Genomic DNA, 15,507 nt, shown 5'->3' on the forward strand with positions numbered 1-15,507 from the left:
TCCATGCATTTATCTTTAGCAGACTAGACTACTGTAACAGGGTCTTTACAGGACTCCCTAAAAAGTCCATCAGACGGCTGCAGCTCATACAGAATGCTGCTGCTCGAGTCCTAACAAGGACCTCAAAAGTAGACCACATCACTCCAGTTCTTAGATCCCTACACTGGCTTCCTGTCTGTCAGAGAATAGACTTTAAAATCCTGCTGATGGTTTAGGCCCAAAATACATTGCTGATCTGCTGCTACTGTATGAACCACCTCGACCTCTGAGGTCATCAGGTACTGGTCTGCTTTCAGTCCCAAGAGTCAGAAGGAAACATGGTGAAGCAGCGTTTAGTCATTGTGTACCACATATCTGGAACACACTCCCTGAAAGCTGCAGGTCCGCTCCAACTCTCACCTCTTTTAAATCAAAGACTAAGAGTCAATAAATCACAAACCTTACAACCCATGTTATTCCAGATAAATCAGCATTATTACTGCAGCTCTGTTAAAATATGGATCATGCTTATTATTGGTCAAAGGATGAGATTCAAATAAAACCACATTTTTAGGGAGTAACATGCTTTGTCACTCTTTATTTAAGCCAATCAGAGGACTTCCTGCCAAAAGCAGCAAGTAACAGTGAGAGACAGTTCACTACTGACACCTACAGGCCAATGTGAACTTACACTGCTCCTTACTCAACAGTGGAACCAAAACAAAACAAACAGGAGCCAAATCAAATTTTAGAATATCTAACGTTTTGGAATGAACAGAGAAGGCTTAACCGAACTTGAAATATAAAGTCATATACAATCACTAGAGACAGGTAAATCTGGAAGAGCCTAGGAATGGAGGAAGATCATATTGGACACATGAAAAAAAGTTGACTCATTATTTAGCAATCCAAAATTATGATTCAATTTGGAATAAATGGATAAAATGTATAACTCCTACACAAGCAGACTTTTATATTTCCAATAATATGTCATGCTCTCATCCTCCTCTTGACGGGAACAACAAAAATGTACTTGTTACATCTTAAATAAATTGCACATTGGTGTATACAAAATAAATGTATGCATACAATGTTAAAAGCTGTAATCCAGGTTTATATGTACACTACCTGTCCAAAGTTTGGAAACAACTATTCAGTCATGGGTTTGTATTTATTTTTTTTATTTTTTTTTATTTTTTTTAAAGTTATATTTTTGGCCTTTTTGCCTTTATTATATAGTACAGCTGAAGAGTGACAGGAAATGTGGGGAGTAGAGAGTGGGGGAAGACATGCAGGAAATGGTCGACCGGCCGGGAATCGAACCGGCGACCCCTGCGACGAGGACTGTAGCCTCTGTATGTGGGGCGCTTAGACCACTAGGCCACCAGCGCCCCTGGTTTGTATTTATTTTAATTATTTGAAACACTGTAGATTAATACTGAAGACATCAAAACTATGAAAGAACATATATGGAATTATTGAATGAACAAAAAAGTGTTAAACAAAGCAGAATCTGTTTTATATTTTAGATTCTGTAAAGTAGCCCCCTTTTTCCTTCATGACAGCTTTGCACACTCTTGGTATTCTCTCAGTCTGCTTCATGAAGTGGTCTCCTGGAATGGTTTCTAATGAACATGAGCCTTGTCAAGAGTTCATTTGTAGAATGACTTGCCTTCTTAATGTGTTTGAGACCATCAGTTGTGTTGTTCAGAGGTAGGGTTAGTACACAATGGATAGCCCTATTTGACTACTGTTGTAATCCAGATTATGGCCAAACCAGATTATTTCATAGTTTTGATGTCTTCAGTATTAATCTACAATGTTGAAAATAATTAAAATAAATAAAAAACATTGAATGAGAAGGTGCGTCCAAACTTTTGACTGGTAGTGTATATACATTAAATATATGTGGGTATAGCGGATACAGCCATGCACCTCTTTCTTTACATTTGCACTAACATATTCACAATAACTGAAAAAGGATTTGATTTAAGAATATTGTTTGTATTTATTTGGTTATTTTGCCCTTTCAAGTAAAAATATAAATAAATAATACATTTAAATACAAAAAATCAAAGTACTCACTCCTCCCATCGTAATCCCATCAATTAGAGCGATGTACGGTTTCTTGTATGTTCCTGAAGGACAAAATTAAAGATGTAGACGAGAAATAAATCTGACTTAAAATAAACAAACTGATAAAGTTCATGTGTCTCCATTCAATAGATAACACAGGTAGAACTCTGAATAAACGTACCTATAGCATTGTTGAGAATGTACTCCTCACGGAAAAAGACTTCTGCAAGAGGGTCTCCAACTTTCCCCGCTTCTGTCACCGCTGAGAGAAGAAAACAGATTGAGTATTTTACCTACAGCCAGAAGGGAAACATTGCGACAGGCAAACCAGGCAAGAGTTTGGATCCCAACTTAACTCTAGGAACAGGTACCTGCTTTAAAAAGAGCTGCAGTGAGGCAGTAAAGCACCATCACTTACGATCACATACTGTAGAAAGTTATACCGTCATCGCTGCGCAGTGAGAAAGGCTCATCTTTTAGTTCACACAGTTTTGAGTTTAAAAATGTTAAACATTTGAAAAAGGAAGTAAAAGACCAAACCTTTGTACCTCAAAAGAGCTTCTGATCAACCATTGTATGTTATATTTTCTGTGTCGAGTGTTTTTCTGGCTGTATGAAAATGTCTGCATGAAAACTTCTTGTCTTTAAAACCTTCAAACTCTGTAACATCGACAGAATCCCTGTAACAGCTTTAAAAATAGACCAACATAATGAAAAGCACCTTCAATAACCTGTCAGAGAACACCTTTACATTAGATTGCATTCATTCACAGTATATTTAAGTGAAAATTACATCTGAAAACGGACTGCAGTGAAACATGTTTATTTTTTTTTTTGTTTTTGAATGAACAATTATTTATAGGTGTATGTCATTTATAATGACACTGATGATTGCTCAGTCGTCTTTGGGCAGGGTGCAGCAGCACAGCAACTTTCTGAGCCGCCTGAGGAACCTTTGGACTCTGGTCTTTGGGACCTTGACCTTGTCCTTGACCTCACCCTCCAGGACTGAAGCCGTGGAAGTGGCTACAGCTGGTAGGGTAGCAGGAGGCGATGAAGTCATTCCCACAGGGGACACTGGTGATGGTTCCTCTGGTACCTGGCTGATGGCAGGAGGTTTTTCTTCATGGATCACAGGAGGTGGCACACTAGCAGGTCTTTCGCTGGTCCTAAGATCACAAAGCTCACCCTCCAGGACTGAGACCATGTTTGGTGGTTCAGATGGCAGGGTATAGGGAGGTAGTGGAGATGGCACCACAGCGGGATCTTCATCAGGATCAACAGGTGTTGGATGGTCCAGCATGGCAAGTTCTTTTTCTTTGGTGGACTGCTCATCCATCACTTCATCCTCCAGGACTGAGACCATGTTTGGTGGTTCAGATGGCAGGGTATAGGGAGGTAGTGGAGATGGCACCACAGCGGGATCTTCATCAGGATCAACAGGTGTTGGATGGTCCAGCATGGCAAGTTCTTTTTCTTTGGTGGACTGCTCATCCATCACTTCATCCTCCAGGTCTGAGACCATGTTTGGTGGTTCAGATGGCAGGATATAGGGAGGTAGTGGAGATGGCACCATAGCGGGATCTTCATCAGGATCAACAGGTGTTGGATGGTCCAGCATGGTAAGTTCTTTTTCTTTGGTGGACTGTTCCTCCACCACTTCATCCTCCAGGACTGAAGCCAGGTCAACAGCAACAGCTGGCAGGATAGCAGGAGGTGATGGCGTTAGTTCCAAAGCAGAGTCCTGTTCTTTGGATGGTTCCTCCTTGACTTCATCCTCCAAGTCTGAAACCAGGTCAACAGCAACAGCTGGCAGGATAGCAGGAGGTGATGGAGTTCGTAACACTGCAGAGTCTGGTTTGTCAGATGGTTCCTCCTCCTTTACTTCTCCCTCCAGGACTGAAACCTTAACTGGAGGTTCAGCTGGCAGGGTTACATCGGGAGCTGGGCTTTGTGCGGCCTGGTTTACATCTGGCTCCTTGACGGCAATGAGGGTACGAGGATGAGCAGCAGGGATGACAGTCTGCGTTCCAGGCTCAAACAGCTCACAGATGGAATTGGCAGTGAACCAGGTTAGGATCTTTAGCACCTCAGCCTCGAAGGAGTTCAGCTTCCTCCTCAGGGTGTCCGCTGTGTACATCTGTCTGACCTTTTTGTCGATCTGGATGACCATCTGATCTCTCACAGACCGAGAGAAGGTGACTTTCCGGAGGGTTGACGACAGTGTTGTGGAGACACGGTCCAGCACAGCTTTGGTGACTCCGACAGCCATCTCACTGAGCTTCTGAGATGGCATTTCTCGGGGAATGGGTCCTTTTGGTCTCCAAAAGCCTTGCAGGACTTTTGGAACCACATTCAAGACCACATCCTGAGGGCCAAGTTGTTTGGGCCCAGGTGCCTTTTGATGCTGCTCCACAAGAGTCCCAGCATACTCCCATGCTTTCCTGACGACCTTGGGGTGCTTAAAGGAGGCAGGTATGCTGGCTGGTGAGTCGAGGAGTCTTCTTGCCTCGAACTCGACGTCCCGCTTCAGCATGCTGGTGTTGACCTCCCAAACCAGGTGGAGTAGAGGCTTGACATCATTGTCGAAATCCTCCATCTCAAAATCCCACAGCTGGATTCTCGTAGTGCTCTTGCTGTCCTCCACCAAGAGGTCGATCATGGCCTCAGCAGTCAGCTCAGATGGAAGCTTGTTTCTCTGCTGAAGATGGAGGAGCTCGACCATGAAAGCCACCTTGGCTTTGTATGACTGAACATGCCAGCAGATCTGCTTGGCACGCTCATAAATGGGTGTGTCAAACAGCACCCTGATCGGTTTGTAAATACCGTTACTTGCTTCAATGAACTCCATGAGTAAAGGGAAAATACAACACAGTAGCTCAAACAAAAAACGATCTCTATCTCTCTCTAATCTCCAACTAACAAACCCACAAGCTCCAACAGGATTGAAGTCCTGGTTTAAAGCCTGCGCAGGATGTCTTCAGGACTGTGGTGTCACAGTGAAACATTCTACTGATCGACTCATGCATGCCACCTCTTATCGCCATGGCAACAACACAGAAAGGTGAACTGCAGCTGAACATGTTGTATATCTACAAGTACAGCTAATTCAAACCTTTATTGATTCATCTTTATATGACAAAGTGATAATAAGTCCCACTGCAACCGAGCCACACACAATAAGAGAGTATTTATTGTTGAAACTGTCCTCAGGGGAAAATTACACCCGCCCCAAAACCACATATATCTACCCTCTAAAGTCGTCTAGGTGCTGCAGAAATTATCAGAACAATGAAGTCAGATGAGAATGTTAAAAAGCAGCAAATAAAGAGCAGATAAGTGTGGCTGATAAGTGTGTAACGGGATCACCTGTAATAAATCATAATGCAGAGTGATAAATGGAGGCGTTTGAGGGTTGAGGATGGTGCGTTTCTGTAGATTATGTCCCCATAATCCAAGATTGACATAAAAACAGCCTCCACAACCCTCTTCCTACAAAACATTGGCAATATAGATCCGTTTCTATAGAAACAGACGACTTTTTGTTTTACAACCCTTAAAATAAACATCTTAGCCCATCAGTATCAAACAAACTCTGATGCAGACATTACAGCTCATCTTGTGATTGCTAGCTTAGTTGATGTTTTTCAGCAATTAAAGGTGACATATCATGCAAAATGGACTTTTTAATGGTTCTTTACCTGAAATATGTGTCCCTGGCATGTCTACAAACCCCCCGAGAATGAAAAAAATCCATTCTGCCCCTGTTCTGATTTCTCCACCTTTCTGTAAATGTGTGTGAAACCAGCCGTTTCAGACTTCCGTGTTTTTGTTACGTAACAACAATATCCGGTCTGCCACGGAGTCAGAGCTCGGAGCTTGTTCAGCCCATAGACTGTATAAAATAATACTGAATCCCTCCCCCGTTTTTCATTACCTGCACAAATGTGTGCTAACAAGGAGCTTAGGAGGGAGGCATGCTAGTTGTAGGCTGTCTTAATAAACACAAAGGTCGGTTTTACTCCCCACGTCTGCAGATATGAAGATCTAGTGGATGATTTTTATTTATCATGGATAAGTGCTAGCGCTAATTAGCATAGCCACATAGCTATATGTTCGTAGCTGTAGCTGTAGCTGTAGCTGTGTACCAAGACACACGTCGACATACTGACAAATAAAACAACAAGAAACACAGAATCTGTGACCAATCCTTCAGAAAAGGTCCTGCTGCCTTTCTGGCAGAGGTCAGTTTTACTCCCCACGTCTGCAGATTTGAAGATCTAGTGGATGATTTTTATTTATCATGGATAAGTGCTAGCGCTAGTTAGCATAGCCACATAGCTACATGTTCGTAGCTGTGTACCAAGACACACGTATACATACTGATAAATAAAACAACAAGAAACACTAAATCTGTGACCAATCCTTCAGAAAGGTCCTGCTACAGGCGCATCTCCGTTAGGATCAGATTCTGGATCAGATTCAGAGGGTTGAAGTAACGTGATCTCTGAGCAGCCGTGTATATTCAGCCAACATGTAAACATTAGATCAACGTGCTGGAGAGCCGAGGCACATCCACTTCCTGAGGCGGCGTGGTCAGAGAGAAAACAGAGTGTTCTGATGAGGAATGAAGAAGAGGACTTTTCAGGCATGCCAAAATCTGATTTCAAAGTGTTTTTTTGAGCATAAACTTTAAAGACATGTTTTGGGGACCTCTTAGACCAATATATATTGATGAAAAAAGTGTGATATGTCACCTTTAAAGTCATATAGACCAAAACTTGTGTCAAAATAGGACCACGTTCATAATCACAGACTTCACCTTAAATTAATACATCTAAATCTTTCCAACAATCTTTCTTTATGCCTAGCAATGTGGGTTTGGAGCTTAAAACATACTGAACCTGAACCACAGAGGTGTCACATCATAAATATGTTAGGACTTTAGCTTTCAACGGCTGTCATGATATTCGACAGGCATAGAATGTTTACTTCTTAATGTATCATTTTAGAGGGAATGGAGGGATAGCTATGTAAGACTCTTATCTGATCCAGTCTCTTACTACCATCCATTCTCTCCATGAATTGCAGGCATTTTAATATTATCCATCCATCCATCCATTTTCTTCCGCTTATCCGGGGTCGGGTCGCGGGGGTAGCAGTCCAAGCAAATTGACCCAGACATCCCTCTCCCCGGCGACACTTTCCAGCTCCTCCTGGGGAATCCCGAGGCGTTCCCAGACCAGGCGGGAGATATAATCCCTCCACCGCGTTCTGGGTCTACCCCGGGGCCTTCTCCCAGTTGGACGTGCCCGGAACACCTCTAAAGGGAGGCGTCCGGGAGGCATCCTTATCAGATGCCCGAACCACCTCAGCTGACTCCTTTCGACGCGGAGGAGCAGCGGCTCTACTCAGAGCTCCCTCCGGATGTCCGAGCTCCTGACCATCTCTCTAAGTCTGAGCCCAGACACCCTTCACAGGAAACTCATTTCAGCCGCTTGTATCCGCGATCTTATTCTTTCGGTCATGACCCACAGCTCATGACCATAGGTGAGGGTTGGAATGTAGACAGACTGGTAAATCGAAAGCTTTACCTTCCGGCTCAGCTCCCTCTTCACCACAATGGTCCGATACAACGTCCGCATCACTGCTGACGCCGCACCAATCCGCCTGTGGATCTCACGCTCCATTTTACCCCCACTCGCGAACAAGACCCCGAGATACTTAAACTCCCCCACTTGGAGCAAAGTCTCACTCCCCACCGAGAGAGAGCAATCCACCGTTTTCCGGCATTTTAATATTAATAAAATGTAAAAGAGGAGGAATGCTTTTCAAAGTTTGTTTATGGAGAGTATAGGACAGTGGATAGAGGAGGAAACAGAGAGAGTGTGGGGAACGACATGCAGCAAAGCACAGCAGGTTGTAATCAAACTCAGCCCCCCTGCTAGCAGGACCACAGCCTCTGTGCGTGGTGCATGATTTTACCACCAAGGCAAACCGGCGTCTCAAAGAAGAGAAATCTTTTTCAATTAAAGTGTGCAGAATATCCAAAACGTTTACATAAGCACTCACCTAAAAAAAAGTCTTCACCCAAAAACATTCAGAAGCACAAAATCACTGCTGCACTCTGCTTTGCACTGGGTGTAAGATCACACACTCCTACTGCACTTCACATAAAACCAGCACATCACCACCGCCTCCACAAAGTTAAAACACTTTATCATCTGGTAAACTAAATATCAAGTCTTAAAGAATCCTGGAAATACCTTGAGAAGAACTGTACATGTTTAAAAGGAAATTTTACAAGATTTTTTTGTGAAGTAATTCCTTACACTGACACTGAATAACTTCTGTGGTGAGAGTGAAACACCAGTCTAAACATGAGTGTCCTAGATTGGGGTTAATGAATGCCAGTGACAAAAACCATGAAGGCTGCTGCTCACCTCTGATATCTCCTCCAGCACAGAAAGCTTTCCCTCCGGCTCCTCTGATGATCACGATGTCAGTGTCACTGCAACTTTCCCATTTCTATAATCAGAGACAAAAAGAATTTGAAAATGCTGAAAATATTTGTGAAATTATCATCGAAAAAAACAAAAATTGTATTAATTAGGATCAGACAGTTTCAGCACCACTGTTTCAAACAAAAGCTCAGAGTAACACCTCTACTCATATCACCAAAAGCAAACACTGATACCCTCAACTATTTATCATCACAACCTGTTTACATGTCAGCGTCTTCCCCCTCCTTTATGTATGTGATCTGTGAAGATTTGACTTTAAGGGACACTAGACTTGAACGAAAATTAAACTTGTGCCTTCCAAAAGCAGCAATACTGTGATAAATAATTTGTATGAATCCTCTGGTCTCCATTTAAAGTGTCTTTTGTTTGGAAATGTGTAAGAGGGTCTCTGCTGAGTCTTTTACTACAAAAAAATTCAGAAATAAGATAACAAACAAATCCATCTCAGGATCGGGGCACTTTAACTCTAACAGACACACAGGCAGCCGTTAACCCTCAGTGAACATGCTGCTGTAATACACAACCCCTGACACACTCAGGGCCTTGATATCTGCCCCAGTTAAATCCTGCATTAACAGACTCTGCACATACCTTGAGCTGAGGGTAGATCTGTCTGATCATGGTCATGTCGAGGGCGTTCAGGACTTTGGGTCTGTTTACGGTGATCACACCTGCGTTCCCCACTTTCTCCAAAATTGAGTGATAGCCTTCATGATTCAAAATCCCTTTTATTTTTTACAAATCTCCCACTTTACCTGCACCAAAGCAGCCCCAGACCATCACATTACCTCCACCATGCTTAACAGATGGCGTCAGACACTCTTCCAGCATCGTTTCACTTGTTCTGTATCTCACTAATCTTCTTCTGTGTGATCCAAACACCTGAAACTTTGATTCGTCTGTCCGTACTTTTTTCCAATCTTCCTCTGTCCAATGTCTGTGTTTTTTTACACATATTAATCTTTTCCTTTTATTGGCCAGTCTCAGATATGGCCTTTTCTTTGCCACTCTGCCTAGAAGGCCAGCATCCCGGAGTCACCTCTTCACTGTAGACGTTGACACTGGCGTTTTGCGGGTACCATTTAATGAAGCTGCCAGTTCAGGACCTGTGAGGTGTCTGTTTCTCAAACTAGAGACTCTACTGTACTTGTCTTCTTGTTCAGTTGTGCACCGGGGCCTCCCACTTCTCTTTCTACTCTGGTTAGAGCCTGTTTGTGCTGTTCTCTGAAGGGAGTAGTTCACATCGTTGTAGGAAATGTTCAGTTTCTTGGAAATTTCTCGTATGGAATAGCCTTCATTTCTAAGAACAAGAATAGACTGTTGAGTTTCATATGAAAGTTCTCTTTTTCTGCCCATTTTGAGAGTATAATCGAACCCACAAATGTGATGTTCCAGATACTCAACTAGCTCAAAGAAAGGCCAGTTTTACAGCTTCTCTAACCAGCAAAACCATTTTCAGCTGTGCTAACATAACTGCACAAGGGTTTTAAAGATGTTTCTAATCATCCATTAGCTTTCTAAAGCGATTAGCAAACACAATGTACCATTAGAACACTGGAGTGATGGTTGCTGGAAATGAGCCTCTATACACCTATGTAGATATTCCATTAAAAAACAGACGTTTGCAGCTAGAATAGTCATTTACCACATTAACAATGTATAGAGTGTATTTCTGATTCATTTAATGTTATCTTCATTGAAAAAAACAGTGCTTTTCTTTCAAAATAAGGACATTTGTAAGTGACCCCAAACTTTTGAACGGTAGTGTATATTATGAAGCATGGGCACAAAATACAAAAAAGTAGAAGATTGCATTTTGATTGAATAGTGAAATTAGCACCTTTATTATTCTCACAAACACAGTCATGGATACAATAAGGTCTGTAATGCCTCTCTTCATCAAAATAAGGAGATTTCAGGAGAAGCTCTTCCTATGGTTAGTGGGATACAATTTTAAAATGCAGTTTTTGAAACAGAGACATTTTAAAAGATTATATCACAGGTGCTATAATTACGCCTCTACGGTAAAAACCCAGCTAACTAACATTAGCTTTTAGCTATCTGTTAGCCACCATTGGTAGCATTGCTAACTAGCATTATCAGTACATTGCATTGGCGTTTCACGATTTTTTGCACTACTTTTGCATATAAAGGACAAGAAATAAGAGGTATCACTTTGTCCACAAGGGGCGCCAGAACCGATACAAAACAAAAGTTCCTCACAGCAGCTTTAAATGAAAATACTTGATCAGCATTGTCCAAAAAACATCCTTGTGATGACCTTAGACTCTGAGGACATGGACTGTTACTGACAGTACTGTGGTTGCATTATCGCACGTCATTTAGAGCAAGACAGTGAGCTCAAGATGCAGCACCAGCATCCTCCAGTCCCCCTGTGATAGTTTCCTTATTTGTGTCTTTGATTAAATAATTCATATAATCATGATCCCCTCATCTCTGTGCAGGAAAGTGGGAGTGGCTGAGCGACTCTCCCTCCCTGCTCCCTCCGTGCGATGATGCCGTCAGTTACTACTCTAAGTTTGGACGGACCCCAGGGTTCACCTCTGCTGCTGGACGATGTTTCCGTGGAGTTCTGGATCAGCATCTGGATCTGCTCCTCTGGCCGGAGGGAGCCAAGGTAACATCATTTAAAACAAGTAGACATGACGGACGTTTGGAAAGTGTCTCTCTAGAGTTAGACCACTCGTTAAAGAAATGTGCTCAAACTCTGCTGTGAGTTGAGCTGTGAGAGAAATAATTTTCCTCTGATGACTTGGACTTTGTTGATTCAGAGTCTGGTTGAAGGCTGAACTCAGGAACAACCTCCCTGAGGGGCCAAACTCTGTTTTTAACTTCACTACATGAGATGTGTTTCTCCAGCTCCTTGTAAACTCTATGCAATCAAGTTAAAATGGAACACTTTTGAAATTGTATTTGGAACTGTGAAACATGTTGACTACAGATGTTACAAATCATTTCAACAGAGATTTAAATTAGAGCTAACCAGCTGGTCCAAAGAAAGGATAACAGTCTGAAAACAGTCAGCATTGAGCACAGTTTATTTAATTTGTAAACATGGATCAAAGAATCTGCAGGTAAACTGTGTCATATTGGTTTGCCGAGTGTGGCTAAAAGTAGCAGAGCTGGCCCCACCAACCTTCAGACCTCCTTGCAGGTTAACGTCCTCATGCCTGTGCTGGTCACTCATCCCTCCAGTCAAATGATGATGTGCCAGTTTAACTTATCAGCCCACATACAACTTTATCTTCATTTACTAGATTCAAATTCTGCCAAACTGCACTACTTTACAAAATGTCATCTACATGTCATCTGTGCTTATTTACATCCAGGCATTACAGTGTTATGGCAGGAACCATTAACCGGACCTGTAGCTGTGACTAGTGGCGGGTGGATGCACTACAGCTTAGACATAACACATATAACAATAATAAATAATAAGAAAGTTTATTTCTATAGCACATAGACCGCTCTAGTCAAGGTCCTCAATGATATTCATTTAAACACAGGCAATGGCAAAATTTCAGTTTTGGTATCACTTGATCTTAGTGCTGCTTTTGACACAGTTGACCACAAGATTCTACTGGACAGACTTGAAAACTGGGTGGGACTCTCTGGTGCAGTACTAAATTGGCTTAAGTCCTATTTAAATGACCAGGACTATTTTGTGTCTATAGGTAAATACACATCTGAGCGGATGAAAATCGTATGTGGAGTACCTCAGGGATCCATTCTGGGGCCTCTACTATTCAACATCTACATGCTCCCCTTAGGTCAGATAATAAGAAACAACCAAATAAAATACCACAGCTATGCAGATGACACACACGTTTACATCACCATATCACCAGGGGATTATAGTCCCATACAAACACTGAGTAAATGCATTGAACAAATCAATGACTGGACGAGCCAGAACTTTCTTCAGTTAAACAAAGAAAAAACTGAAATGATTGTTTTTGGAGGAAGAAAGGTTAAAGGTTACTGCTCAGCTCCAATCTGCACAGATGAAATGTTCAAACCAAGCCAGAAACCTTGGTGTAGTCATAGACTCGGACCTTAATTTCAGCAGCCACATTAAGACAATTACAAAGTCTGCCTACTATCACCTTCAGAATATATCAAGGATTAAAGGACTTATGTCTCAGCAGGATGCAGAAAAACTGGTCCATGCATTTATCTTTAGCAGACTAGACTACTGTAACGGGGTCTTTACAGGATTCCCTAAAAAGTCCATCAGACGACTGCAGCTCATACAGAATGCTGCTGCTCGAGTCCTAACAAGTTCCAAAAAGGTAGACCACATCACTCCAGTTCTTAGATCTCTACACTGGCTTCCTGTCTGTCAGAGAATAGACTTTAAAATCCTGCTGATGGTTTATAAAGCACTGAATGGTTTAGGCCCAAAATACATTGCTGATCTGCTGCTACTTTATGAACCACCTGGACCTCTGAGGTCATCAGGTACTGGTCTGCTTTCAGTCCCAAGAGTCAGAAGGAAACATGGTGAAGCAGCGTTTAGTCGTTATGCACCACATATCTGGAACACACTCCCTGAAAGCTGCAGGTCTGCTCCAACTCTCACCTCTTTTAAATCAAAGACTAAGACTTTTTTATTTGCCACTGCCTTCCTATCTTAGATTATTTTAACTCACTTTAAATTAAAATTTTTATGTAATTTTTAATATATTTCTAATTTTCCTTTTCTTTTCTGTTTTATCATATTTGTCATTTTAATTGTGTTCTTTTATGCCTGTCTGAATGTTTCCAATGCTTTTAATGTTTTAATGTAAAGCACATTGAGTTGTCCTCGTGTATGAAATGCTCTATACAAATAAAGCTGCCTTGCCTTGCCTTGCCTATAGCACTTATGAAAACAGAAGTTAAAAAGTACTCTACGTCATCAAAACCAACAACAAAAGACAAAGCAAGAGGGGGAGACATATAGAACTAGCAAGACAATTTAAGAGGAACAGCTGAGTAAAAGAGAAACTACTAAGACAATAAAACAATTAGAATCTGTATTTCCAGCATTTCAGGTCTGTAATAGTAAGAAAATGTAACATGAGTTTAACCTGTGAGGGTGATGATTCTGACTTGCTCCAAAACCACACATCCCCAATGTTGATTTTTGTAAACTAGAGCAGATATTTGTCTCATAAAAAACAGAATACTCTTTAGCTTTTACACCTGGAGGTAGCTGTTCAGTCATGCATCACAGTTTTTAATGTTCAAGAGGTTTCAAGATGGTTTCTGGGAAACTAAAGTGACTATTATCAGACAACCAGGACTCATTGCAATCAGTGAAATATCAGTGTGCTTTTGATTGTTACTTCACTTTATGAAAGTGTGCCTCAGTGTGTAAATGTTGAGCTGTGGATAGAATACAAAATGTGAAACTTTGTATTTAAATTGAATGAAAAAGCCACGTCTTACTTTCTTTAAGAGGTCTGCTACAGGTAATGAAGGCACTGAATACAAATGAAGTAACTCACATGTGCACGCAATACAGCAGTTTATCACTTTGCAGAGTAAAATCCATTATGTCTACAACAATATCACAAAATACTGATCTCTGTTCTCATACTCTGCAGCTCAAGTCCTCAAGGTTTTTAATTAGACGAAGATATTCAGCACTCCACTTTTATCAGCACCGGATTTAAAAGAGCACACGACCAAGGAACTCATATTTTGTAGAGAGAATTTACAATGGAGAGAGTTTACTCTATGAAAATCTGAGAGGGCTCCTGAGGAGTTTAATATAATCAGGTCTGCCGAGTCAGTGAGCTCTTTTGATTTGATTTGATTTTAACATTTTTTTTAAATATATTCTAAAATAATTGTATTCCTTTAGAGTTCTTTTAGGGGATTTTATGTCTTTTAAAATATGTTTTATTTCTTTATCTTGACTTCTGTGATTGTATGAACCTGTTTTATTTTGCTGCCCATGTAAAGCACTTTGTATCTTGATTTTTGAAAAGTGCTCTACAATAAAATTCATATCATTATTATTTAATTGTCGTCAAACAATAAGAGATTAGAAGGCTAAAAGAAATCTAACACAAATAGATTTATATAGAGCAAATATATCAAACATCCTTACTGCAGTAGTAAAGTTCAGATATTAAAACACCTTTATCACCACTTCCTTGGAGGGAAAATGAGGAGGAGTTAATCCCCTCGAGTGAAGTGATTAACCTCAAAAAGTTCTCTAAAGTCAAATTGAAGAAGATCTGGAAACAGTCCTTTCACAGACGAATGATGTACTAGCTCTCACTGCCCATCTTCCCCATCTATCTGGGGTTGTGGGGGACTTTGGGAAGGAACCATATCATAGACTATGTGACTTATCAATAGAGAACAAAGGTATGAGGGCATGGTGGGATGGGTTTCTTCCTTGTGTTTATTTCAAACTGGAAAACTGGCCTCAGAGAGCTTCATCTGGATCTCAATACCTTCACTTCCACAGTAGTTCAAACACATGTAGGAGGGAGGAATCCTCCCTTTCTGCAGAGAGAGTTTCTGTTCTGAGTTAGTGAAGCCATTAAGGATTCCCCCACAGGACAGAGTGGATGGATTCAGAGCTCAGTTCTACAAAGTGTTTCATGAGAATTTAACAACTCTCTTCCAGAGGATGGTAAATGATTCAATTGCAGGAAAAAACACTTGAACATTCTCTCTGTGAGCTGAATGGACATCCATTATTTAAGAGGAAGGAGCAGATGATCCAGTGGATTCTGCAGATAACAGGCTGGTTCCTCTCTCTCTGTTCTGAAGGCATTTTGTAACAGTTTTGTCCACCAGATGAGGTGACCATATGGAAGCATTTACCTACAAAGTTCTCCCCTCAGCACTTAATTTATTGAGTTCTGATGAGGTTAAAACACTGAAGCAGCTGTTGAGGAGCTGG

The 15,507-nt window shown here is 41.3% G+C and overlaps 1 protein-coding gene across 2 annotated transcripts in view; it reads left to right on the top strand.

Moving 5' to 3' along the window:
- The window catches only part of si:dkey-32e6.3, a 39,087-nt gene that overhangs the window by 1,311 nt on the left and 22,269 nt on the right, over nucleotides 1–15,507 (top strand). For both annotated transcript variants that reach the window (XM_034696349.1, XM_034696348.1), the window contains exon 2: nucleotides 11,045–11,217. In XM_034696349.1, the coding sequence (XP_034552240.1) occupies nucleotides 11,045–11,217 (173 nt within the window). The remainder of the gene's footprint in view (nucleotides 1–11,044; nucleotides 11,218–15,507) is intronic.

Source organism: Notolabrus celidotus, chromosome 11, assembly GCF_009762535.1.
Source record: "Notolabrus celidotus isolate fNotCel1 chromosome 11, fNotCel1.pri, whole genome shotgun sequence".
NCBI classification, from domain to species: domain Eukaryota; kingdom Metazoa; phylum Chordata; class Actinopteri; order Labriformes; family Labridae; genus Notolabrus; species Notolabrus celidotus.